Source organism: Leptosomus discolor, chromosome 12, assembly GCF_034619465.1.
Source record: "Leptosomus discolor isolate bLepDis1 chromosome 12, bLepDis1.hap2, whole genome shotgun sequence".
NCBI lineage: Eukaryota > Metazoa > Chordata > Aves > Leptosomiformes > Leptosomidae > Leptosomus > Leptosomus discolor.
This window is the reverse complement of record NC_141402.1, coordinates 1,829,096-1,854,265: the sequence shown is the minus strand read 5'-3', so window position 1 is coordinate 1,854,265 and position 25,170 is coordinate 1,829,096. Positions and strand designations below refer to the sequence as shown.

Sequence of the window (25,170 nt, the reverse complement as noted above, 5' to 3'; positions counted from 1 at the left end):
AAAAAAAAAAAATTGCTGCCACCGGCTCTGGGCAACGGGAGCACCGAAATCGCCGCCGCGCGGGGTTTTCTTTCCGCTGCGTTCCGAGACGCAGCACGACAAAAGAAACCCGGAGCTGGTGTCACACAGCCCGGCTCGGCAGCACCGATGCCGTCAGGAGCTTGTTGGTGCCAAAACGTCCACGTTTGGCTCAGCTGGACGCAAACCGGAGCCCAAAGGGGTGCGAGCAGCAGCGACCTGAGCTCCGCCAGGACACAGGAGCTGGCCAGGGGGCAGCTTCGTCCCCTCCTGTCCTCTGCTGTCACCAGCCGCCTCCAACACCTGAAAGGCAGATCCGGAGGGATGCTATCCTGGGCATGGAGGACGCGGCTCTCCCGCCATCTCTGCGTTTCGAGTTTCTTTTATTTATTCAAGACCAGCGTTCGGTGAATTATTTAACGCAACCGCTCGAGCCTTTGGCGGTGCCGGCCAGCACCCAGGCTCCCATGTGCCCCCTGCTTCAGGACACGGTCCCCAACCCCTTCCCAGAGCCATATTCCAGTCCCCACCCAGCCTGTCACCCTGCAAGGACCCAGCCCAAACCCCCCCAACCCCTCCCCAGAGCCATATTCTGGTCCCCACCCAGCCTGTCACCCTGCAGGGACCCAGCCCAAACCCCCCCAACCCCTCCCCAGAGCCATATTCCTGTCCCTACCCAGCCCATCACCCTGCAAGGACCCAGCCCAAACCCCCCCAACCCCTTCCCAGAGCCATATTCCTGTCCCTACCCAGCCCATCACCCTGCAAGGACCCAGCCCAAACCCCCCCAACCCCTCCCCAGAGCCATATTCCAGTCCCCACCCAGCCTGTCACCCTGCAGGGACCCAGCCCAACCCGCCCCCCCAGCTCACCCCTGCCCAGCTGGGATGGGTGCTCACCCTTCTCGGTGCTGTTCCTGCCCCTGGGGACCCGCTGGCTGTGTCACCCGGCTCAGGGCAGGCTGAGGCTGGCAGCGCTGTCCCCTCCCCGGGGTGGGGAGGGACCCCAAAGCCCCCACCAGGACCCCCAGCCCTGGCAAACTCCTGCACTGCTCCTGGGAGCCACCTCCCAGCACAACCATCGCTCACCTTGAGGAAGAGCTTCTTGCTCGGGCTGCTCTTAATGACCCCTCATTAATTGCCCTCGTTAGCTGCCCCTGTTAGCAGGCCCAGCCCCGCCCCCCCCCTGCAGGTTGGCCAGGTGGGTTCTCCTTGTCCCCTCCCCTTGTAGGGACCCTTCAGTGTGTTTCTGTGTCGTCCCCCCCCCTGGCATGTGCCCCCTTCACCAGGGGGTCTTTGAGCATGGCCTGTCCCCTCCTTGTGCATGCAGCAGGGAGGGGGCTTGATGCTGGGGGGATGCTTGGTGCTGGGGGGGGGGATGATCAGTGCTGGGGGGATGCTTGGTGCTGGGGGGATGTTTGGTGCTGGGGGGGGATGATCAGTACTGGGGGGGATGCTCAGTGCTGGAGGGGGAGATGCTCGATGCTGGTGGGGGATGCTCAGTACTGGGAGGATGCTTGATGCTGGGGGGGGACATGATGCTTGGGGGGGATGCCCGGTGCATGGAGGGGATGCTCAGTACTGGGGGGGGGGATGCTCAGTGCTGGGGGGAATGCTCGGTATTGGGGGAAGATGGTGCTGGGGGGGGGGGATGCTCGGTGCTGGGGGGAATGCTCGGTATTGGGGGAAGATGGTGCTGGGGGGGGGGGATGCTCAGTGCAGGGGGGAGATGACGCTTGGGGGGGGATGCTCAGTGCTGGGGGGATGCTTGGTGCTGGGGGGAGATGCTCAGTACTGGGAGGATGCTTGGGGGGAGATGATGCTTGGGGGGGGATGCTTCATGCATGGAGGGGATGCTCAGTATTGGGGGGGATGCTCAGTATTGGGGGGGATGCTCAGTGCTGGGGGGATGCTCAGTACTGCGGGGATGCTTGGTGCTGGGGGGATGCTTGGTGCTGGGGGGAGATGGTGCTGGGGGGAGATGGTGCTGGGGGGGGGGGATGCCCAGTGCATAGAGAGGATGCTCAGTACTGGGGGGGGGGATGCTCAGCACTGGGGGGATGCTCAGTGCTGGGGGGATGCTCAGCCAGGCACAGGCGACACTGTGACCCCCGTCCCCACTCTGCCCAGCACTCGATGCAGGCACAGCTGCTGGGGGGGGGGACCGCAGGAGCCACCCCTCCCTGTCCCTATCCCCCCCGTGTGTCCCCCCTCCCCAAGCCCAGAGACCAGGCACGCTGGCAGTTACGGACTGTCCTTTATTACTGAGAACAGGGGCTGCCTTCAGAAAACGAGGGGCCCCGCTCCCCAAAAATAGGATTCTGCAAAGAAGGCGCCCCGGCCCTCGCCCCCCCCCCAGCCTCCCCGCGCTGCCAGCCCCGGCCTCTGCTGCCGGTTTGAGAAAAGGGGGCGGCTGGGCACGGCCACCCCCCCCATAGCAAAGCCACCGGCAGCGGGGTGGCATCGCCAGCTTGGCATCCCCTTGCTCCAGCCGCTCGTCAGCCGGTCTGGGCTTTTGTCTTTATTTTCTTGGTCTTTTTTTTTATTTTTTTGGTGGTTTTTTTTATTTTTTTTGTCTTTTTTTTGGTCTTTTTTTTTCCTGTTTTTTTTTTTTTCCTGTATTTTGACACACCAGTTGGATGTTACCGTCACATGAAGAAGAGAGATACCTGAACGAGATCACGGCTAAGAGCTCTAGAGTTAAAAATGAACACACAAGCCCCGGAAAGCCGACCGCAGACAAGAAATCCTTCCCGGAGGAGCGGGGTGCCCGAGGGGTGATGGGTGGGCACCCAGCTTGGCACAGCCCCGCCGGTGCCCCGGGCTGCCCCTGCCCACGGGGAACCCCCCGGGGCTCGGGGGGACCCTGGCCCAGCCCGCTGCGGTGCCCTGGCCCTGTCGCCCCTTGGCTCTGGCCCCTTCCCCAGGCGTGTAAATCTCTTCTTTTACGTTAAAAAAAAGAGAGAATATGATAAAAATACAAATGTCCCTAAAAGCATTATTATTATTACTGTAGTAGCAGTATTATGACTTCTTTCCAGATTGTCCAAAATCGTCTAAAGAGGGACTTTGGGGGCCGCCAAACCCTCCCCGGCTGCAGCCACGGGATGGTCCCGCTGCCATCGTGTCCCCAGGGTGGCTTGTCCCTCCATGATCCCGGGGTGGCAGGGATGTGTGTGTGTGTCCCCCCCAACCTCGGCAGGAGAAGGAACAAGCAGCCAAGCACCCCGGGGACTTTTGGGGGGCTTCTGGCACAGACTCCCCCCCCCCCCCCCCCCGTGCAGTGGAGAAACCCCATGGAGCACCTCGGGGGCTCAGCGGGTGCCCCCCACCCCAGCACCCTGTGCCCCCCACGCAGCCCAGCGGGGTGGCATTAGCACTCACGGAGATGTCCCTGTCGTGGGGTGCCCGGACAGGGGGTGGGACATGCCGTGGCACAGGGACGATGGCGATGGGGGGACACGCTCGCTCGCTAAAACCGGGCTCCTGGCTGCACACCGTGTGTCTGTCCCCCCCCCCAAAACCACCCAGGGGACAGCCCGTGGCCTTGGTGGCGGCACCCGGGGGGCTGTGGCTTGGTGGCACCCTGCAGTGGGGTGTCAGTGTCCTCCCCATGGGTGCAGAAGGGGTGAAGGGTGGTGGGTGTCATGGGGGGGGGGGCTGGAAGAGGAAGACTGAGCATGGGGGACCCCCCGGCCAAGAGGGGGTGGCTCTGTGCCGGTGGGCACCCAGTTGCCTTTGGGCTCGCTCTGGGTGCCCCCCCCCCCCCGTGCCCTACCTGAGATGGCTGCGGAGGTGGCAGCCCCCACTTCTCCCCTCCTCCTCTTGGGGGGCTCAGCTGATGCCCCTCCATCTGGGAGGGGGGGGGGGGGGGGGCTCTGCTTCCCCAGCATGGGGTGTCACCTGCTGGGGACACGTCCAGGCAGGGGCTGTGTCACATCACGCCCAGCGCTGTTGGGGTCCTGCCAGGACCCACGTCCACCGCGGTGAGCCACCGCCCACCCGGGACTTGCAGGGTGACCCCCAAGGAGCTGCCCCCCTTCACCCCCCCCCCCAAGTCCCTGCACCCTGTGGGGCTCCCAGGTGGCTCTGTCCCCTCTTTGGGGAGCCCCTGTCCCCGTCGCCTCGGCCCTGGGCTGTGGGCAGGGGTCTGTGCATCCCAGGGTGGGGACAACGGGGAGATGCAGGCACCGCGGGGATGCTGCTGCCACCGCTCCTGCCAGGCTGGCTGGCCCGGGGGATGCCACCTGCCCAGGCTGGGGACAGTGGCTCCATCCCTTATCCCCCAGGGACCCCAGCGCTGGGCAGGGGGCTCATGGGGGTCCTGGGTCAGCCTGGCTGGAAGGAGACTCCCTGTGGCTCAGCATCCCCCTCCCCAGGTGGGGGGCGGGGGGGGGGCATGACCTGCCCAGCCCCATAGCGACGTGCCCGGGGGTGGGGGGGTGTGGGTGTGGGGGTAACAATGGGAAGACCTGGGGTGGGGGCAGGCTGGGGGTGTCCCCACATGACACCCCTGCCCCCCCCCAGGATGGGGTTATGGACCCCCCCCCTGCTCCCACCGAGCCCGAGGACGGAGGTAAAGCGTCGAACCCGGCTGAGGGCAGCGCACAAACGAGCCCGCTTTGGCTAACGAACTGTGTCATGGCTTCCGATCCCAAGAGCCTGTGCCTGGCCCAGGGAAAAAAAAAAAAAAGGGGGTGCCCTCCCCCCTGCCCCCCCCCTCTCGGGGTGCCCCCCCTGCCCTGTGCCAGCCCAGCACGGCCAGGGGGGCTCGGGGAGGGCGGTGGGGACGAGGCAGGGCAGGGGGGGAGCTCCGTGGCCCTGCTCTGGCGAGGCTGATGGCTCGGAGGGGTTTTATTGAGCTGAAAAGGGGAGGAGAGGTGGGGGTCCCTCTTGCACCCCCAGCCTGGCCCCCTGAAATGGGGCTGGGGGGGGGAAAGGATGAGGCCAGGGAGGGGCAGAGGGGCTCCCAGGGCCCGGGGCTGGAAGCACTCGCAGAAGCCCTGCCCGGTGGCGGGGACAGGGATGGTGGCAGGGATGGGGGCGTCTGGCACCCTTCTCGGCCGGGGGGGTCCTGGGTGGCTGCGTGACCCCCCCCCCCTCACGCCCCAGCAGCGGGGAGAGGTGAAAGCAGGGGGGCTGGGGAGTGAGCAAGGCGGGGGGCAGCTCCATCCCCCTCCTACCGTAGGGTCCCCACGAGCCGGGTTATTGTCCCCACCGGTCCCTCGGCTCCTCGCCGGGAGTCCCATGGAGGGGTGACGGGGAAGGGGGACCCCCCGCCCCACCCCAGCCCCACAGTCCTGGGGTGCTCAGGCCTTCAGCTGGTGCCACTGTGCCACTGCCTGCCGGGGCCGGGCGATCATGTCCTTCCAGTGCTTCACCTCCCCGGGGCCGCTCTTCCAGGACAAGTAGATCTGTGGGGACAGGCGGCCCTTGGACCCACGGCTCGGCTCCCGGCCCCCTCCAGCCCCATCCCGCTCCCCGGGGTTGCCACCTTTGCCCCTTCCCCCCCCGCCCCCCCAAACCCTGTTGTCCGTGGTGGAGGGGGTTGTTGGGATCCATCCATTTTCCACAGGGTGACACGGAAAACCACCCGGGCCAGCCTTCCCCCGCGGCCGACAGCTCGGGGAGCCCGTGCCGCCGCTGCGGCGAAGCGGGTCGCTGTGCCGGAGCGAGGCCTCGCTGCTAATTACGCGGCCAAAAGTGATTAGCAGGCTGCTGGCCACGGCGGGGCAGCCGGGGTGCGAAGGGCACGCTCCTCTCCTCCGGCTCCGCCGCCGGCAGCACCGCTTCGCTTTCCCACCACCACGGCAAAGCGGAGGCGTCGCGGGCACCGTCCGTCTGTCCGTCCTGCCGGCATTGGGCTCTGGGTGCAGCCGTGCCCGTGCTGCTGGCGGTGTCCCCTCTGGGCTGTGCCACCGCCGGGGATGCCAGCATCCCCCTCTGCCCCTCTCCGCCAGCCCCCTTCCTGGGTTTATCCCAATCTACGTGTTTGCTTAATTCCAGCGCCGCGTTCGGGGATCACCGACGCTCTGCGGTGAGGGGTAATTAGGGGGATTGCTGCGCTCGTTTGTCAGCGTCACCCTAACGAGGGGAGGGCTGGATGGATTTAATGCAAATCAAATCGAGAGGGGATGAAGTCCTCCGTTCCCGTCAGCGGGAGGTGGCGGGTAATCCCAGCACGGGGATGGGGTCTGTCTGGTGGCGGACGCAGACCCCAGGGACCCCCCCTGGCCGAGCCCTGCGCCCCGTCCCTGCTCTCCCGCTGCCGTTGCGGCGGGGGAGCTCTGGCTCTACCTGGCACCGCGGCACACGGGAGCCAGCGGGGACTTGGGATTTTTTTGCCTGGCTATAAATAGACTTTTGGCAGGCGGAAGCGCGCCCCGGCGCAGGCTGTGCCGCAGCACGGCGCGGCGGCAGGCGCGGGGCGTCGCCCCGCTGGATGGCGGCCACCGCGGCGCCTCCACGCACGTGCCGGGTGAGGCGTTGGCGCACCGCACCGCAGCCGGGCCCGGAGACCGCCGGGGAAAGCCAGCACGAGGGGCCTCCTGCCGCGCTCCCCTTTCCTCTCCAGCTTGAGACGGCGCGGCTCGCCGTCAGCCAGGGACCCGGCTGCCCCCCTGCTGCCGCCCCTCGGCGGGACGCGCTGCTGGGGGTCCCTCCGCCGCGCGCCGACGGGACCCACCTTGCCGATGACGTCGTTGCGGCTCAGCCTGTCCTTGTCCATGACGGTGATGACGATGGTGGTCTCGCGCAGCCGCTCCGTGGGGATGTCGAAGGCGAAGGACTCGTTGAAGACGGGGTTCAGGCACCGCTTCATGACCACCGTCTTCTTCTTCTCCACCCGCTTGTCCTTGTACATCAGCCACACCTTCACGTAGGGGTCTGGTGGAGGGTGGGGGAGAAGGCGCTCTCAGCCCCGGCCAGGCACCAGGCAGCGATGCCCGGCGGGGCAGGAGCCGGAGCTCGTACCTGACGTGCCCCCGATGTCCATGGCTTTGAGGTTACGCGCTTTGATGATGTTCACCACGATGGAGTTGGCGGAGGGGTTGTAGCACAGCGAGAGCAGCAGCTCCCCACGGCTTCCCTGCGGGACCCGCGGAGGCCGTTAGGTGGGCCCTCCCAGAAACGCCCGTCCCTTGCCACCGCGCCCAGCCCAAGCCCTGACGGCGCAGCCAAAGCGCCCCGGGGTCCCATCGCGGGAGCGGGGTGCTGGGCTGGGACCTCCCCCCCCCCGCCCCCCACCCCGAGATGTCCCAAGGGTGGACTTTTGGAGCTGCGTGGAAAATCAGGGCAGGAGGAAACGGGGCCACCCCCAGTGGGACATTTTCTGGTCTTGCTGGAGGCAGGAGAAAAAGAAAACTTTCCTTTTAGATCTACCTGAAACGGCTCGTTTTGACCCAAAATGAGACACACTCGCTTTGGGCTACTTAGTGCCTTAATATAAAGATTTGGGAGGAGAAACCTCTCCATCGGATGCCAAAACTTCTCGCCAAGCAGTAAACACCCTTGGCGGGGTTGCAAGAGGGTGGTGGTCCCGTTGGGACACACAGGAGGTAGCCTCCCCTCCAGGCCTGTCCCCAGGGGATGGGAGGGGGACCAGGGCCTTACGCTGCCGTCGCTGCACGGCTTCAGGTCCTTCCAGAAGGTCTGCATTTGGGTGAGGTCCACCTTGTTGAGGGGGATGGACACCTCCCCGATGGGGTCGTTGCGGCTGAAGCGGTCGTAGTCCAGGACCTGGAGGTACAGCACCCGCTGCACCACCTTCTCGTAGGGGAACCCTGTGCCAGAGACAGAAGGGATGAGGAGCCGTCACGGCCACGCCAAGGAGCAGCCGGTGCTGGTGCCGGCGCCTCCCTGCCTTGCCCGATGGGGAGATGTTGGCACCAGGCAGTGGATGGGGAGCAGATGACAGCACGGGGCACTTCTCATGGCTTTGGGCCACCACGGTGGGTGGCAGTAGATTAATCCCCCCGTGTGCACCCACCCATGGGTGCCTGCTGGAGGGGGAAGGCGCCTCCCCGCGCGTCCCCTTCGTGGGATGCAGAGCAAACACCTCCAAACCTGGCCTAGACGACTTGGCCAAGCCATCTCATCACCGATGGCCACCAGGTTGGCAGCTCGAGCTGAGCTGATCCAGCTGAGGAGGGAGGACAGAGGGTCCCACAACCGCTCTGCTCCCACCCCAGTCCACTCCAGTCCATCCCAGCCCCTACCTTCGAAGAGGAAGGTCTCGTTCCAGTGCGGGTTGAGGTTCTTTCGCTTCACCTTCGTCTCCAGCTTGTGCTTCTTGTCGGGGAGCAGGTAGATCTTGACGAAGGGGTCGCTGGTGCCGCTGAAGTCCTTGGCCGGCAGCTCCTGCGCCTTCATGATCTTGACGGTCAGGGTGGACTCCTGGAAGTTGTAGCCGACGCTGAACTGGATGCGGCCCAGGTTCTCCCGGCTGACGCCATCGTGGCCCTCGTCGTCCTCGGAGCCTGGGGAGAGCTGCGGTGGGAGGAGAAGGGCGGTGGACCACCAGTGGGGTCTGCACACCCCTGTCCCCCCCGTTTCAGCACCCAAACTCGCTTCATACCGGCACCCGACCCCCAGCCCCGTGAGCTGTCAGAGGGTATCAGCCTCTCCCCAGCTCCCTGCCACCGCCATCGCCTCAGATGACTCCTGGCTCCGTGCCACACATCCCGAGGACGGGGAGTGCCAATTAGCCAAATTCCTCCTGACAGCCCATCCCCAACATCTCCGGCACGGCTCCCTCGCTGCGGGGGGGACGCCTGCATAGCCAGGGCTGCGCTGGCCACGGCGCTCGGCCGCGATGGGGACTCGGCAGAGCGGGCTGGGACGTGCCGGAGTGCTTGTGGCGCAGGGTGGGCAGGGGGGAGAGTCGGGGAGGGGGCACAAGGCGCCACCCAGGTGGTGCCCAAGGCGGGATGCTCTCCCTGGGGAGCCTGTCCACCCACCATGAGCATCTCACTGGTCAGGGAGTTGACCAGGTCGGAGACGGAGGAGTGCGGCTCCGTCTTGCGGTCGGACTCATCGTGCGGCGGCTGCCCGGGCACCGGCGCCGTGTTCACCGCCTTGCCGCCGGCCGGCAACCTGGGGAAAGAGAGGCAGCGCCTTAGAGGAGAGCGGCTGAGAGCCAAGGGTGAGCCGGCGAGGGGCTCCCCGGGCACCCTCTCCCAGCGGGTGCTGCGCTTGGGCCGTGCCAGCCCCCGCGGGAGGCTGCGGGCTGGGCTGCGGGCAGAGCCGGGCTGCGGGGGCGCCCGGGCTGCGGTGCCGGTGCCCGCGGCGCCGCCCGCTGCACCTCGCCGGCCTCCCCGCGCGGAGGGGGGCACCGGTGCTGGCAGCCGGTCCTGGGACACACCACCTCAGAGCATGGCGACGGGTCCCACGCTGCCCAAGTCCCCTCCCTGGCCACGCGCCACTCGGAGCGGCCGCAGAGCCCGCGGCGATGCCGGGGGCAGCCACTCGGCCGTGCGGCTGCCCAGTCCCCACCAGCACCCGCGGCTCTGGCTGCGCCTCACCCACGCACAGCCCCTTGGCACCCCGCCGGGGCGCGTCGCCGACCCATGGGTGCTTCCTCCTGCGGTGCAGGCTCGGTGCCCGGTGCTAACCACCCCCTTTTCCTTCTGCCCCGCATCCCTGGGACCGCTGCCCCGGCTGTCCCCGCACACCATGGCCGTAGCAGCCGGGTCTGGAGGGGGGTGGTGCCATGGCGGTGGCTGCCGGCTGGCCGCGGGGCGGTGGGCATGGTGCCGGGGAGGGAGCAGCCCGGTGGGAGGGTGGGCAGCCAGGAGCTGCAGCGGGCACAAGGACAGAGCAGCAATGGAGCCGGGCGGGCACACACCGAGGCCACGCTGCCACAGGGACAAACAGGGGACACAGGCAGATGGCGGCAGGGACGGGGGCAGCCCTGGGTGGCTCCTGCGGTGCAGCCAGATCCAAGAGGGAAGGGATGCGCACACAGACAGGCACCCCACGATGCACCCCACGCCGTGGCTCCCACCTGAGCCGAGCCACGGTGATAAACCCAACAGACGGACCAACAGGACAGACACCGCGGCGGGCAGCGCGCCGCCGGCACAGCCCCAGGCGCGGCGGCGGGCTCAGCGGGCAAAGCCACAACGCATGCCACGAGACACCCACCGACACGCCAAGCACACGCAGACCACACGCCGATGGAGACGCAGGGAAGGGCGAGGAAAACCTGGGGACGATGGGGACGGAGGCACACGCAGCGGCACACCCACACCCACACACGGCTCGCTCGCCCCGGTGGGACGGCACCCAGGGAGGACCGGAGAGCCCGAGGTCGCTGGGGAGGCAAAGTCACGTTAACACCAGAGCGAAAATGAAGGCGGAGAAGCCGGCGGCGGGGATCGCTGGGCGAGGAGGCGCCGGTGGAGCCGTGGGTGCCGGGGTGGTGGCACGTGGCGGCGGCGGTCGCGGACAGCGAGAGAGAAAGAGCGGGAAAGAGCAAGAGAGAGGAGGAGCAGCGTCGTCCAGTGCCAGCCTGCCGGGAGGGAAGGGGGGAGAGAGGAGCGGGGCGGATGGAAAGACGGAGAGCGGTTAGTCACCGGGACAGGAGACACGCCGAGGCGCCGGGCTGGAGCCGCTGGGGACAGGCTGGAAGGAAGAAGCTGAGAAACAGGGATGGAGGAGACATTTCGAGGCAGAAGAGCGGGTGGCCGGCATAGGCGGGCGGGCAGGCGAGAGCGGAGGGTGCCAGAGCCCGTCCCCTCCGCCGGCCGAGCCCCCCCCCATCCCCGCAGGGCCCAAGGGGACAGGGAGCGGGGGGGGAGGGTGGTGGGAGTGGAGGCAGGGAGGCCATGCGTGCGTTGGGATGGGTCTTTTGGATCAGCGAGCTGCGGGGAAGCGGGGGAGCAGGGTCTTGCTGTGGCACAGCCACCCACCCCCGCCATGCCCGGCACCCAGCGTTCCCCTCCATCCCCTCGCCCGGCCCGGGGCAGCCGGCACGGTTCCGGCCCGGCGGCCGGTGCTCCCGGCAGGGCCCGGCTGCGCAGCACGACGCCGGGGAGGGAAGCGCTAAAAGATGGAGCGACACCCCAAGCCGAGCAGGGTAAAAATAGCCGGTGGGCGAGAACGGTGCCAGTTCATTACCACGCCGAGCGAGCGCGCGGGGAAGGCAGCGCCCGCCGGCTTCACACCTCCTCCCCGCTCCGGAGGGGATTAACACCCCTCTCCCCGCAGCAGCGCGGGGCCCTTCTGCTCCCGCCAGCCCTCGCCGGTGACCGGTGCTGGATGCGGTGCTGAGCCTTCGGCACCCGCAGGCAGGCAGGGAGCCGCCGGCGGCGAGGGGCTGTGCCGCGCCGCCGCCGCCGCGCAGCTTGCGTGGAGGAAAAAAAAGAGGGGGGTGCCGTGTGCCCCCCCCCCCCCCCCCCCAGCTCAGCCTCGGGGCTCGAGCAAGCGCTGAGCACATGCCACCACAGCCATGTCCCCATGTCCCCAAGGGAGCTGCCCACCCCGTGCCGGGCCGCAAACGGCCTCGCCGGGTCGCGGCGGCGCGGGCGCACGAGGACGTGCGTCGGGATGGGGCGCGGCTCAGCCACCGACGCGGTGCCATCGGTGGGGGGAGGGGGTGTCCCCTCTGTGTTGTCCCCGCCACTGCACCCCGTTCTCCTCCCGGCACAGGGGCTGCCCCCTGCGCCCCGCTCCCGAGCGTGTGCCCCCCCAGCATGCAGCCAGGGTTGAGGGGGGGGGGGGGGGGTGGGGATGGCAAGAAGGGGAGGGCAGGGAGGAAGGAGGAAGAAGGGATGGGGGGGTCCTTTCGGTGCCACCGCTCCGGAGGCAGAACCGCGGGGAAGAGCTGCAGATGTCACCGTGCCCGCTGCCCGCTGGGCCACCCTGTGCCGCTCCAACCTTCGCGCTCCACGAGGCCAGCCTCCTCCTCCTCCTCCTCCTCCTCCTCCTCCTCCACCCTGGGTGAGGCCCTCGTCTCCTCCTCCTCCTCCTCCTCCTCCTCCTGCGGGACTGCCCTCGTCCTCGCTCATACCTCTTGTCCCCCTGAGCGTTCGACTGGTTCGGCTGAGTCCCAGCGGGTTGCAGGTCGGGGATATTGGCAAAGTCATCTTGCTCTGAGAGTCCCAAAACCAGGGATAACACCACCATCCGGCCTTCCCTGCCCAGGCGGCCCCGCAGGCAGCCGGAGAGAGAGAGAGAAAGAAAGGAGAACACAGCATCAGGCAGGGAACCGGCAGCGGCGGCGGCACCCTGGGGTCCACCGGCGGCGAGGGGACCCCAATTCTGCCCGCTGGCCCCTGCGCTGGAGACGATGTCCGGGATGGGCGCAGGGGGCTGTAGGGGGAGAAAGGTGTCAGCTCCGGTGAGCCCGGCACACGTGGGTACCGCCGCCACCCCTCTCCTCCACCGGTCCGGGCAAGGAGGATGCCAAGGTCCTGCCGAAGGGGGGAGAAGGTGCCCGGAGGGGCTGGGGACAAGGGACAGCACAAAGGGAGCGAGGTCCCAGTGTCTTTCCCTGGAGGAGGAGACGGCGGTGCAACGGCCGAGGCTGTTTGGCCTCCTCCGGCGCCGCCGGCGCAGCCTCCCCGGGGCCCGTAACCGCATTTGCGCCGTGGCGCCGGGGAGGGTAAACAGAGTAAAGAGCAAAAGCAAAGTTAATGGCTTCGGAAAGCGGCGGTGGTAAATGGCAGCGGCTCCTCCGCGGGGAAACGGCACGCCGGCTCGGCACGTCCCGGCTCTGCGGCTGCTCCCCCACCGCCAATTAAGGCTGGAACCAGCGCCGAGGCTGGGTAAACAGGGAGGAACGTGACCCTCGGGATGGCTAATGAGCCGCATCTCGACATCGGGAAGCCGGCAAATGGAGCCGGCGAGGAACCTCTCGGTTCCCTCTCGGCAGGAGAGGGCAGAGCCGGCACGGCGGTGGGCAGGCAGAGCCGAAACGGGCACTGGAGGGAGGTGGTGGTCGGTGCTGGAGCTGCGAGGGGACTCCCAGGGTGTCCCTGCCTGCCCGAAGGAAGGTTCAACGCTCACTCCAGGGCTGCCTGCGCAGGCAGGAGCGGGGCGGGCAGCCCAATTCGTCCATCTCGGGGCCTTTCCCACCCAACCCTGATGCAGAAGGTGCTGAGCTGACTCACGCGAGGGCAGGATCAGACCTTTGTGTCACCCCCCGCTACCCCAACCTCCAGCCGGCGAGAAGCGCAGCCGGCACTTGAGCATCCTGGGGTGCTGAGGGGGGGGGGGGAAACGGAGGCCAGGGGGGAGCGGGAGGAACCCCAGAGAGGATGGAGGTGGTTAGAGGCGACCGGCTCTGCGGAGGAGTGACAATGTCATGTGCTGAGACGCGGCGGCAAGGCAGGGCTCGGATTAGCCCTCGGTGTTTGAGGTTTGGAAGCCAGCGCTGATACAGGAGATAGGGTTAAGCCAGATTAAAGATCACACGGCTCCAGCAGCTCCGAGCAGGAGCCCCGGGCGGAAGGCAGCGATATCGGGGCCGAACAGACAGTCACCCCTGCACGGGGGCCACCGCCGGCACAGCTATCCCCCCCCCCCCCCCGCCGCCTCCTTGGGGCAATGTCACTCCCTGGGGACCGCGCTGGTGGCTGTCCTGTGGGCTGGAGCATCCCTGCCCTCCCTGGGGACTGAAGGGGACCTGGACACCCACAGTGGTGGGTGAGCCGCAGCAAAGCCACGGGGCAAAGCAAGTTGGGGGGATGTGAGACCCTTCCCTCAGCCCCCAGGCTGGGTGATCCATCCCCGCTCCCCGCGATGGGGCGGGAGGGGACCCGGCTCTTCCCAGCGGCCGTGGGCAGCGTTTCCCCGGGGTGGTGCCAGCTGAGCGGCTGTGCTGGGCAGAGCAGTGGGGAGAGCAATGGAGAGGGACATGGAGAGGGACATGGAGAGGGACATGGAGAGGGACATGGAGAGGGACATGGAGAGGGACATGGAGAGGGACATGGAGAGGGACATGGAGAGGGACATGGAGAGGGACATGGAGAGGGACATGGAGAGGGCAAGAGGGGAGAGGGCAAGAGGGGAGAGGGCAAGAGGGGAGAGGGCAAGAGGGGAGAGGGCAAGAGGGGAGAGGGCAAGAGGGGAGAGGGCAAGAGGGGAGAGGGCAAGAGGGGAGAGGGCAAGAGGGGAGAGGGCAAGAGGGGAGAGGGCAAGAGGGGAGAGGGCAAGAGGGGAGAGAAATGGAGAGACATGGAGAGGGCAATGGGGAGAGCAATGGGGAGAGCAGAGGAGAGAAATGGAGAGAGCAAAGGAGACAGCAACGAGAAGAGCAGTGGGAAAGCAACAGAGACCAAAATGGGGAGAGCAACGGGGAGGGACACGGAGAGGGACACGGAGAGGGACACGGAGAGGGACACGGAGAGGGACACGGAGAGGGACACGGAGAGGGACACGGAGAGGGACACGGAGAGGGACACGGAGAGGGAGAGAGCAAAGGAGAGGGACACGGACATGGAGAGAGCAAAGGAGAGAGCAGTGGGGAGAGCAACAGGGACAACAATGGGGAGAGCAACGGAGAGGGACACGGAGAGGGACACGGAGAGGGACACGGAGAGGGACACGGAGAGGGACACGGAGAGGGACACGGACATGGAGAGAGCAAAGGAGAGAGCAGTGGGGAGAGCAACAGGGACAACAATGGGGAGAGCAACGGAGAGGGACACGGAGAGGGACACGGAGAGGGACACGGACACGGAGAGAGCAAAGGAGAGCGCAGCGGGGAGAGCGCACACTTACAGGAAGGACTTCATGTCCAAGCCGCGGTTGCGGATTTGCCCCACCACGTGGTCCCAGCTGCCGGGATTAGAGCGGCTCCGGCCGCCCGCCGTCCGATGCTTGGAGCCGGCGGCGATGCCTTGGCGCGCCTGGCCGCTGCGGGAGCCCCGGGGGTTGCCGGCGCCGGTGGAGGAGCCGCTGTGGGCCTGGAGGTGACCCAGGCTCTGGCTGGTGGTGGGTTGGCTGTGGTTGGCGCGTTGGTGCTGGCTGAGGGGCTGCTGCAGACTTTGCTGGCGCATGAGCGTGCGGGGCCTCTGGCATTTGGGGTCGCCTGCTGAGGTGGGGATATACTCAAGGGTAGTGGCTGTGGACAAGGTGGAGTCCTCGAAACTTAGGGAGAGGAAGGGCAGAGGAGAGGAGAGAAAGGAGAAGAAGGTGAAGGGGCAAAATTGGAGGAAGGAAAAGAAGAGAGTTAGAGAGAAGATGCCCCAGCGCAGGGAGCGCTCCGGCAGGGGCCAGCGGATGCAGCGACCGGTTCCTCTGCCTCTCGGCCCCGGCTCGGCCTCGCCGGTGGCACGGGGCTCTCGTGCCGCCGCCGCCGCCGCCATCTCGCCCGGGCGCCGGTCCCAGGCTGCCGGGAAGGTTCGGCCGTGGCACCGCGGCACCCGGCCAGCTGGGTGCCCTCCCGCTCCCGCGGCTGCCGCGCAGCCGGTGCCTTCCCAGCGCCGCCGGCCGACCTCGTCTGCGAGCTAATGAGGCTGCTGTGCCAAGGCGAATCCCGCGGCGCCCGCTCACGTGCTGCCAGCCAGCCCGCCCCGTCCCCGTCCCTCCCAGCCCAGCACCCAGCCACCAGCACCGCCGGGTCTCAGCATCCCCCATCTTGCAGGATGGTGCCGGCTGGTGGTGGTGGTGGCGGCGGCGGCAGGGGGGGGGGGGGTCCCGTAGCGATGGAGGGGCTGAGCCCCCCCGTGGCTGTGACATGCCAGCAAGCCGGGTGTCCCCAGGGCCAAGCCAGGCTGCCAGCGGAGGGGGACCCCACCGGGGTAGGAGTCCGGCTGCGCCCCCCAGCCCCCTGACCACGGAACGGGAGGCGATGGGGCCGCGGCCCCGGCGGGATGGGGAGCGCGGAGAAGCCCAGCCCTGGGCAGATGGGCTTCGTCTGGCCGGCAGAGAGGGGAGAGCAGGCGAGAGGCCGGCGGGGGAAGCGGCGGTGCCCATCGCTGGCCATGCAGCCGGCCCCGCGCCAGGGCGGCAGCACATGCGTGGCACGGCCCATGCAGCCGGGCAGGAGCCCCGGGCACGGCGCTCGATGCCCACGGCAGCCTGCGAAGCTCGTGGCCATCAGACCAGGGGGTCCAGCCAGCCTGGCAAAAGCCCTGCCTGGCATGGGGGTGTCACCTTCAGCAGCGGCCGCCGACCTTCCCCCGGTCCCTGTGCTGGCCGGGCCCGGCCGGGGTGCCGGCTGAAACCGCGTGGAGAAGCTGTGCCGTCGTGCATTGCCAGCAGCGAGGGACAGAGAGGGAGGGGGGGGGGAAGGATAAATTGCTTTTAAAAATAAAAAAAAAAAAGAAGAAAAGAGGTGAAGAAAGAGCAAAAGGTGAGAGAAAGAGAGAGAGAGGAGGGAGGGAAGTTGAGGGGAGCGGAGAGCTGGGACGAATCTGGCCCCACGGCCGGGACTGAAGGTACGCGGGGCACTGCCCGGGCGCTGCGCCGCACAACCCCCCCCCCCCGGTCCCTCCCTGCCCGACGCCTGCTGTCGACCTCCTTTCACTTTCCTACCAAATCCTAAATTAGTTCAATTTACAACCTCTCACTCACAGGCAACTAAATCTGGCTCCTCTCGGCCCGGCGCCAGCTGGAGGCGCGAGCTCCTGCCAGCACCGCGCCAGGCGGCAGCACGCCCTGCCCGCACGCCCTGCCTGCGCCCGCTCGGGTGCCCCCGGTACCAGGGGAGGGGTACGGCAGCTCGACCCCCACCACGAACACCCCCAAACCCGAAGGCTCCGCGCCAAAAGAGGTGCTGCGAGGCAGGACGCATCGCCGCCCGCCTTCCCCCACCCCTTCGCTCTGCCCTCGCCGCCCGCGCCAACCCAACGCGCCGCGGTGGCCGTCCATCCGTCCGGCTGTCCACCTCCCAGCCCCTCCGGCCTCTAGGAGCCACCAGCCGGGATGGCAGAGCCCAGCCCCGCTGCGGCACGGCCCCAGCCGGCGCGGCACAGCCGCCGGCTGTGAGTCAGCGGGAGCGGAGGTGCCGAGCGGCGCGCGGGCACGCGTCCACGGCTCTCGGCGCGGCAGCCGCGCGGCGCCTTTTCTTAGCCGGCCTTCGCACCGCCCGCCGGAGGAGCGCGGGCTCCCAGCGGGTTTCGCTTCTCCACCGAGGCTGGGGATGGCTGAAGGCTGAGCCGCTCCACCTCTTCCTCGCCTCTCCTTCTCGCCTCCCAGCAGGCGAGCCGGAGCGCGCCAGCATCCTGCCAAACGGGCGGCCACGGCTCCAAACAGGGGACGCGCCAAGGGCTCCAGGAGGCGTCCGGGATTTGTCCGAGGTGGCAGGGCAGGCCTTGCTCTTTCGCCAAAGCTTTTCTCCCCGCCGACAAGGCTGGATGAAGCGGCAGGGAGGAGGCACGCCAGCCCTGGGAAGCGCCTTTGCCATCGCCACCGGCCTCTCTGAGGGTGCCGGGGCGGCCGCGCCATCGGAGGCTGCTGCATCCCAGCGCGGGGAACCGGAGCAGAGACCAGAAACGTAGGACGGAGCCCACAGCCGGATAAATCACCACCATCTCCCCCAGCAGAGCTACGGTCGCTGCCGGTAACGGAGGGTCTCGCCAAGACCCCCACCCAGCCTGCCACGAGCCCCGCAGGGCGTGCCAAAGCTCTGGGTTTCCCCTAAATCTGATAAACCACCAACTTTCCCCAACGCTCCCCTCGGTATCAAGTGGTGGAGCCGCAAGTGAGGCGCCGGCGCCGGGTCTCCTGGCTGTGCCGTGGGTCCGGGGAGCACCGCGGAGGGAAGAGGCTGGCGATGCCACACACCATGACGGGTGACCGCGTCCCAGGGCTGGTGGGGACACGGGAAAGCGGCTCCTGCCTTTGGGCCATCACCATAGATGGTGCCCTCTGCCCCGGGGAGCCTCACCGGGGACGCCGAGCCGCTTCCCACCGGCATCAAGCAAAGCCACCCTCGGCGCTGGAAATGCGCTGGGGACAGCACCCAAAGGCGCTCCTCCAGCCCCGCCGGGGCTTGAGACCTGCATCCCCCTCCTTCGCTCCCCGCCTCGAGCCGAAACGCTGCCAAAACACCACCGAAACACCACGGGGGGGGGGGCCTGGGCAGCACCTCGCCTCCCTCGGCACAGTGGGCCAGGGGAATTTCTTGGTGGTGGCCCCCCCTGCCCATCCAAGCGCAGCCCCGCAGAGGGGAGCGGGTGCCCGGGCACACTGGCAGTGGCAGGTGGGGGGGGGTCCGTGCCGGGGGGTGCCGTGCCTGGACCGTACGTGCTCACTCACTTGGACAGGCTGAGCTTTCCTGCGGCCAAGTGGCTCTGCACCGTGTGCCAGCGGCCTCGCGCCGCCTTCCCCGTGCCGGGCTCGCTGTGGGCAGAGACGCTGCTCCTCATGCCGTCCTCGCCGAGCCGCTGCTTCTCCCCGGGGCGGCCGTCGCGATCCCCCGCCAACCCCGCGGCGGCCGACGCCGTCAGCTTGGCCCCTGATAACAGAGAGCCACTGGGCCGGGCCGGCGGCCGGACCCCCCCAAGAGAGAGACGAAGGGAGCCGGACGGACAGACGGACGGACGTGGTGGTGGTAGGGCATTTGGTAGGGGTGAGGGGTATGAAGGGAGGGGGAGAGAGAGCCGGAGGGGGACAGACGGACAAGAGACGGACAGACAGACAGAGAGAGAAAGAGAGACATCAGCACTGCAAAAGAAAAGGGGTCCTGGCCGGGGGGTGCGCGGGGTGGGGGGGGGCCTCGGCAAAACCATCCAAAATAAAGTGGGGAGGGGGGAGGAGGAGGGCGAGGGTCAAGGTTGGGGGGGGGGGGGGGGTTGTCCCGCTCGCCGGCAGCCCAGCCCCGGTGGGGGTGGGGGGGGAGGACCCGATCCCCGCACCGAGGGGGTGCCCCCAACGCGCAACCCCGTCCTGCGCCGCCGCGATTGGGGTGGAGGGGGGAGACACCCGGCTGCCCCCCGGGCAGGGGGGGGGGGGGGGGGGGGGGCGGGAAGGAGGGGTTGCTCGTCTCCATGGGGCTGCCCATGGGGTGGCGTGCGGGGAGCCCAGGAGGAGGAGGAGGAGGAGGAGGAGGAGGAGGAGGAGGAGGAGGAGGAGGAGGAGGAGGAGGAGGAGGAGGAGGAGGAGGAGGAGGAGGAGGAGGAGGAGGAGGAGGAGAAGGAGGAAGGCGAGTGGGTGCTGCCCATATACTCACTACAGGGAGCAAACCCGGTAAGGAGAGACTCACTTGAGGGAAAGCCGCGGATCACCGTACGGGGCGTAAGGTGAAATGTTTAGTATAAACTCCTTGGGAGGGTAGGAGCTCCATTTCTGCTGCACTGTGTTGTCATTGTTATTCCAAAAGTCTCTGTCTAGATCGCTACAGCGGCCGGAGACCAAGGGAGAAAGAAAAAAAAAAAAGGGAAATACAAGAGAGAGAAGCTGAATTCCTGCGAGAAGGGAGGAAAAGCAGCCCTCCGCCCCCGGAGCGCCGGGATCCTGCGGGGAGAGAGAGACGGGGCGCGCGGCCGCCCACCCCTCGGACACCGACACACACGTACACACACGCACACGGACACGCACACGGACAGACGGACGGATGGACGGAGCAGGGCAGAGCTGTGGAGAGAGAGGAGCGGGCGGCTCCACCGGCTGGGAAGGAGAGAAGGAGGGTGGGGGGTTAGAGAGGGGGCAGCGAGCGCGGCGTCCCCGGCCCACGGGCCTGCGCCTCCTCGGCACGCGTGTCCGTGCGTCCTCGCCGCCTCAGCAGCCGGGTCCTGGAAGCGCGCGCGCCGCTGGGTGAACCGTGACGCCGTCGCGTGGTGGAGACCCCTCCGGGTCCCCTCCTGCCGAACCGGCCCGCTGCCGGCACGCAGCCCGAACCTCCCGGCTCCGGCAAGCTGCCCACAGCACCCCGTCGCCCGGCCTGAGCTGCGTGCCGGGGGCTGCGGAGCCCAGCAGCTCCCCGCCGGCGCTGGGGGACTGGAAAAGCCACCGGTGCCCAGTCCTCGTGCCCCTCACCGCGTTGAGCCCGGCTGCACGGACCCTTCCAGAGCGTGCGCCACGCCGGCAGGAGGGGATGCGCCTTCCCCTCCAGTCCCAGCTGGGTACGGCCAGCCCCGGTGCGACTGGGAGCAGCTGGCCCAGGCTGTGCCCAGGCGGAGGGGTGCCCGAGGTAGCCCCAGACGCCCGCAGCCCGGCCACACGCGGAGCAGGAGGCCAGGCCAGCCAAGGGAGGAGGTCTGCAGTCACCTTACCCCAGCCAGGGGCTATTTCCCTCCTGGTGGTCCAGCCCTGGCTCCTGCCAAGAGCCCTGCGGGGTGCCAGGGGGGTGCCAGGGGGGCAGAGCTGGAGCTGGGCTACCCAGGAGAGCCACCCCGCGACCCTCACTCCCTTCCCAGCGCTCCGAGATGCCCCAGCTCCGCTCTCCTTTCCCCACCGCATCCCCGACGCCCGTGGTCTGCGGAGCCGTGCCAGCCACGCACGCAGCGGGGCCAGCGAGGGCTCCCTCCAGACCGGGGGGCATCCTTGGGGACACCCGCCCTGAGGTCCCCATGGCTCCATCCCGCCATGCCCACAGCTCGGTGGGTTACCTGAGGCTGCCAGAGAGACCCACCAGCTCTCCCAGTCTCCTCTCCCACTGGAGCTAGAGGTCCTGGGGACACCTCGGCGCCAAACAGGGGGGACCACCCCACCCTGCAGGCGGCTGCAGGAGGAGCGAGGCTCGGCGACGCTCCGGCACAACGGTGGGGACCACCCGTTGCTCGCTCGCCCTGGCAGCCCTCGCCGGCCCTGGCACAGAGCCGGGCGAGCAGCCGCTGCCCAACTCGCTCTGCCAGGGCCGGGCACGGACCCTCCTCGCTGGGAGCGGAGGGGCGGCCACCTCCACCCCCAAGGAGCGACCACCCCGCTGCTGGCGGGGACAGCACCCATCCGGCACGTGTCCCCACGCGGGCAGGGCACCCACGACGGGGGGGGGGGGATGGCGTGTGGCAGAGGGCAGGGTGCCGAGCGGGCTGTGGCTGTGCCAAACCCGTGGGCAAGAGAGGCTCCCGGCGCCGCAGCCCCCTGCCCTTCTCCCCCGCCCCGCACCCCGGCACCTACTTGATGGTTTTCTTTTCACTGCGGCCTCGGCTGGAGTCCGGAGTTCCCACGGTCTCCAGGGAAGTCTTGTAACGCTTACCCTGCGGAGTGGAGAGGAGAGATGGGCTCAGGGGGCAGCAGGGAGACCCCCACCCCACCACAGACTGCAGCCGAGGACAGGGGTGGGAGCTGCACCCCCATCAGCCAGGGGGGTTTTGACCTGAATTTTGCCTTTTGCTCTTACAGCCTCCCAGTCGCCAGGCTCCATCCCACTGAGGCAGGCAGCGAAATTCCCAATAGCTTCATCCCTTGGACCTTTCAAACCAGCAAAGGCAGCGGGGAGGGGCTGGCCCGGCCACCCCAGCTCCTGGGCACCGTCCCCAAGGGGCTGGAGGGCAGGGGGGTGCTTGTGCCCTGCGTCCCCCCCCAAGGACAGAGCAGCTGCCTGCGTACCCTGCCACAGCTTCACCGGGGGGTGGGGTGGGGAGGAGAGGGTAATTTTAGGATTAATTGAACCTGAATTAATTGAGTTCACCTTCCCTACTGAAAGGGAAGAGCTGCCATATGATAACGAAGCAGGCGCTCGCTCCTAACTGGGGCTCGTAATCAGGGCACTTCACTGTGATTTCCGACGGCAGGTTCAGCGCGCCGCTCCGATCCAGGGCGGACAAGAGCTCAATTAATGCCAATTAGCGAACAATTAGGAGCGGAGGCTGCTCCGCGCAGGTGCGGGGAGGCCGAGGTGGGATGGAAACAGCTGCCGGAGCAGGCTGGGGCTGCGAACCAGCCCTCCCGCCGCGGTGGCCCTGGACCGGCGAGCGTCCCTGCTGAGTGCAGCCTGCCCGTGAAACGGGGAGGACTTCTGCCTCCTCCTTCTCCCCAGCCTCAGCACCTCCGCACGGAGCCGTCGCCTTGGCCGTGCTGCCTCGAAGGACGCCCTGCACCCGCAGCACGGGTGGCCTCGGACAGCCACGGGCTCGTCCTGCTGGGAGCTGCAGGGATGCCCAACCTCCTTGGATGCCCGTGGGCTAATCCTGACGGGAGCTGCAGGGGTGCTGGATCTCCTTGGATGCCCATGGGCTTGTCCTGCTGGGAGCTGCAGGGGTGCCTGACCTCCTTGGATGCCCATGGGCTAATCCTGCCAGGAGCTGCAGGGGTGCTGGATCTCCTTGGATGCCCATGGGCTCGTCCTGCTGAAAGCTGCAGGGATGCCCGACCTCCTTGGATGCCCATGGGCTAATCCTGGTGGGACCTGCAGGGATGCCCGACCTCCTTGGATGCCCATAGGCTAATCCTGGTGGGACCTGCAGGGGTGCTGGATCTCCTTGGATGCCCATGGGCTAATCCTGCCAGGAGCTGCAAGGGTGCTGGATCTCCTCGGATGCCCATGGGCTAATCCTGCTGGGACCTGCAGGGGTGCCTGACCTTCTTGGATGCCCATGGGCTAATTCTGGTGGGACCTGCAGGGGTGCTGGATCTCCTTGGATGCCCATGAGCTAATCCTGCCAGGAGCTGCAGGGATGCCCGACCTCCTTGGATGCCCATGGGCTAATCCTGGTGGAACCTGCAGGGGTGCCCGACCTCCTCGGATGCCCATGGGCCATCCCGGAGGGAGTCAGCCCTGTGCTCAGCGTTGTCCCCAGCCGGCCACCACACAGGTCTCGTGGGGACACGGCGGCAGCGGCAGCTGCTGGCCCATGCTCTCCCGGCACTAGCCGACCCGCGGCTGCTGCGTGGGTGCACACCAGGGCCAGCCCGGCAGCCGCTCGGCGGGTTTGGCCGTGGTTCCCCCGCAGCCGTTCCAGCTCCGCGTGCTGCCGAGGGCCGGCTGGGACGCGCCTTCCCATTCCCAGCCTGAACCCTTTCCCGGCCAATTTATACTTATTTGTTCCTCTGCCAGCACAACCGGCCCTTCTCCTCCCCGCTGCCATCTCCCCCTCCAGCCTGCCCTTCCCTGGGTGGCACCCACCGGGCTTGGAAGCCCCTTCCCACCCCCCTCCCCTCCCCACACGCCGCGGCAGCTCCCACCGCCTCCACGCTGCCTCGTCCCCACCGGACCCCTCTCTCCCCTTCCCGGGGGAATGCTGCCTTCCCACGGCTCGGGGGTTAGGGGGGGGGAGCCACCAGCCTCGCCAGGGTGGGCATCACCCGTGCGGGAAAAGCCGCCGCTATCGCGGCGCTTGACCCAGATTTGAGGCTGATGGTGAAGGAAACGTGGCCGAGCACGCGGCTGGAGCCGGGTTGCTCCGGGAAGAGGAGGAGGAAGAGGAAGGATGCAGGGCAGGAGGGGGCGATGGCCTGCTGCAGAGGGGCTCGGGGAGGGAAGCTGGGGGGCCCAGTGGGTGGCGGAGCTGGCTCCCAGCACCCGGTGCTGCTGGGGACAGGCTGGCCGCCTTCCCGTGGGGCTCTTCCAGGCAGGAGCGAGCCCAGCAGGACAGGGGCCAGATCGTTACCGCTCGCGGCAAATATATATATATATATACATATATATTTATGTATTTGGAATCTTCCCTTGATGCTGCACAAACGGTTTCGCCCAAACATTTAATTATCACACCGCCCAAAGAGCAAAATCAAAGCTGCAGCCGGCACCCGCCGCAAACCGCTCTCGGCCACCGCCTCTGCCTGCCGGCAGCCTCGCCGCCCAGCCGGGCACCCCGCTGCCCCGGCAGCAGGCATTCCCCCCCCAACCCAGCAGGACCCCCCCCTCCCCACCCCAACCATCACCCAAGTGCAGAGAGTGGCCGGGACCCACATCCCAGCGCACCCCAGGACCCCCGACAAGGAGGGGTGCCCCACGCCCGCTCCCCAGCCGGCGCGGGGGACACTTACCAGTTTGCGCTGGCACCACTGGCAGATCCCGCAGAGGACGATGGTGACGCTAAGGCTGACGGTGATGATGGCTGAGACGAGGAGGACGTCACGGGAGGGAGCCCCTGCGGGGGAGCAGAGCAAAGCCACCGCTCAGCGAGGGGACAGGGAAGAAGGGGGGGCGGGGGGACACACACACGACAGCCCTGCGCCCCGGGGAGGGTGTCCCCAGCGTGGGCACGACTCCCGGGGGGGGCAGCTGGGCGAGAACAGGGAGGGCACACAGGGGGAACGTGGTCCAGCTAACAGGCTCCATCACACCACGGCGTGGTGGTCCCCGCTCCCTGCTGGCCCTGGGCTCCCGGTGGGATGCCTGGACCCCCCCCCCTCCCCAGCGCTCCCCGGGAGCTCAGGTTGGAGCAGAGCAAAGGCTTTAGTCTCAGCCGGCACCCTGGGAGCGCCGGCGTGTCCGGCAAAGGTCACAGCATCACCCTGCAGCTCCTGCCCCAGCGTCTCAGCACTGCGGCTGTTTTGTGTTGCTTCCCCTTCCCTTTCCCCTTCCCCTCCTTCCCCTTTCCCTTCCCCTCCTTCCTCTTCCCCTTCCCCTTCCCCTCCTTCCCCTTCCTCTTTCCCTTCCCTTTCCTCTTTGCCTTCCTAACGCCCAACCCTTCCCCATCCCCACCCCTTCCCCATCTTTTCACCTTCTCCATCCTCTTCCCCTTGTCCTTCCTCTTCCACACCTCTTCCTCTTCCCCTTCCTCATCCCGTTCCCTTCCCCTTTCCCATCCCCTCCAGACAAGCCGTCCCCAGTTTCCTTGCTGGATCCGTGCCCTTTCCCATCAGTGCCCCGCAGCCACCTCACCATAGGTGTTCCTCCACTCATCCCTAGCCTAGCCATGGGGACAACCCTGGGGACCCCAAAAGTGTGGGGGGGAACCCCCCTTCTGCTCCAGCATCACCCCCCCCATGGCCGCTGGGGATAGTTCCAGGGCCAGGCAGGCATCTCCCACCCACCCTGCACCCCTCCTGCACCCAACCAGCCCTGTGAGCAAGAACCCCCCCCCCATTCCAGCCCCCGAGGCACCTGCCTGCCTCCCCCCCATGGCCCCCACCCCGGCACAGGGTGTCCCCAGCATCCAGCGGCCGCCGAGCTCGTGGCCACCCTGCCAGCAGGCGTGATGGCCCTGGCACCCTGGGAGGATGAATATAGACCCAAGGTGGCTTGCGGGGGGTCCGGTGGGACCCCCAGCCCAGCTCGGCTCTCTCCCCTGCAGGACCCCACCGTGGCATCCCTGCGGGGACCCCGCAGGTTGGTTCTGCACCCCGGGATTGGGACAGGCCATCGTTGGAGCCA

The 25,170-nt window shown here is 67.7% G+C and overlaps 1 protein-coding gene across 1 annotated transcript; it reads right to left on the bottom strand.

The window, feature by feature from the left end:
• Nucleotides 1-5,326: 5,326 nt before the first annotated feature.
• Nucleotides 5,327-24,699, bottom strand: SYT7 (synaptotagmin 7). The gene is made up of 14 exons (XM_086472380.1): nt 24,557-24,699; nt 24,050-24,075; nt 23,838-23,941; nt 21,027-21,106; nt 19,171-19,302; nt 18,225-18,440; nt 14,742-15,110; nt 12,028-12,153; nt 8,975-9,110; nt 8,234-8,504; nt 7,629-7,798; nt 6,990-7,104; nt 6,703-6,902; nt 5,327-5,431 (listed from the first exon to the last, which is right to left on the bottom strand). Exons 1-14 carry the CDS (start codon nt 24,697-24,699, stop codon nt 5,327-5,329), a joined length of 2,193 nt encoding a protein of 730 aa, XP_086328506.1.
• Nucleotides 24,700-25,170: the final 471 nt, after the last annotated feature.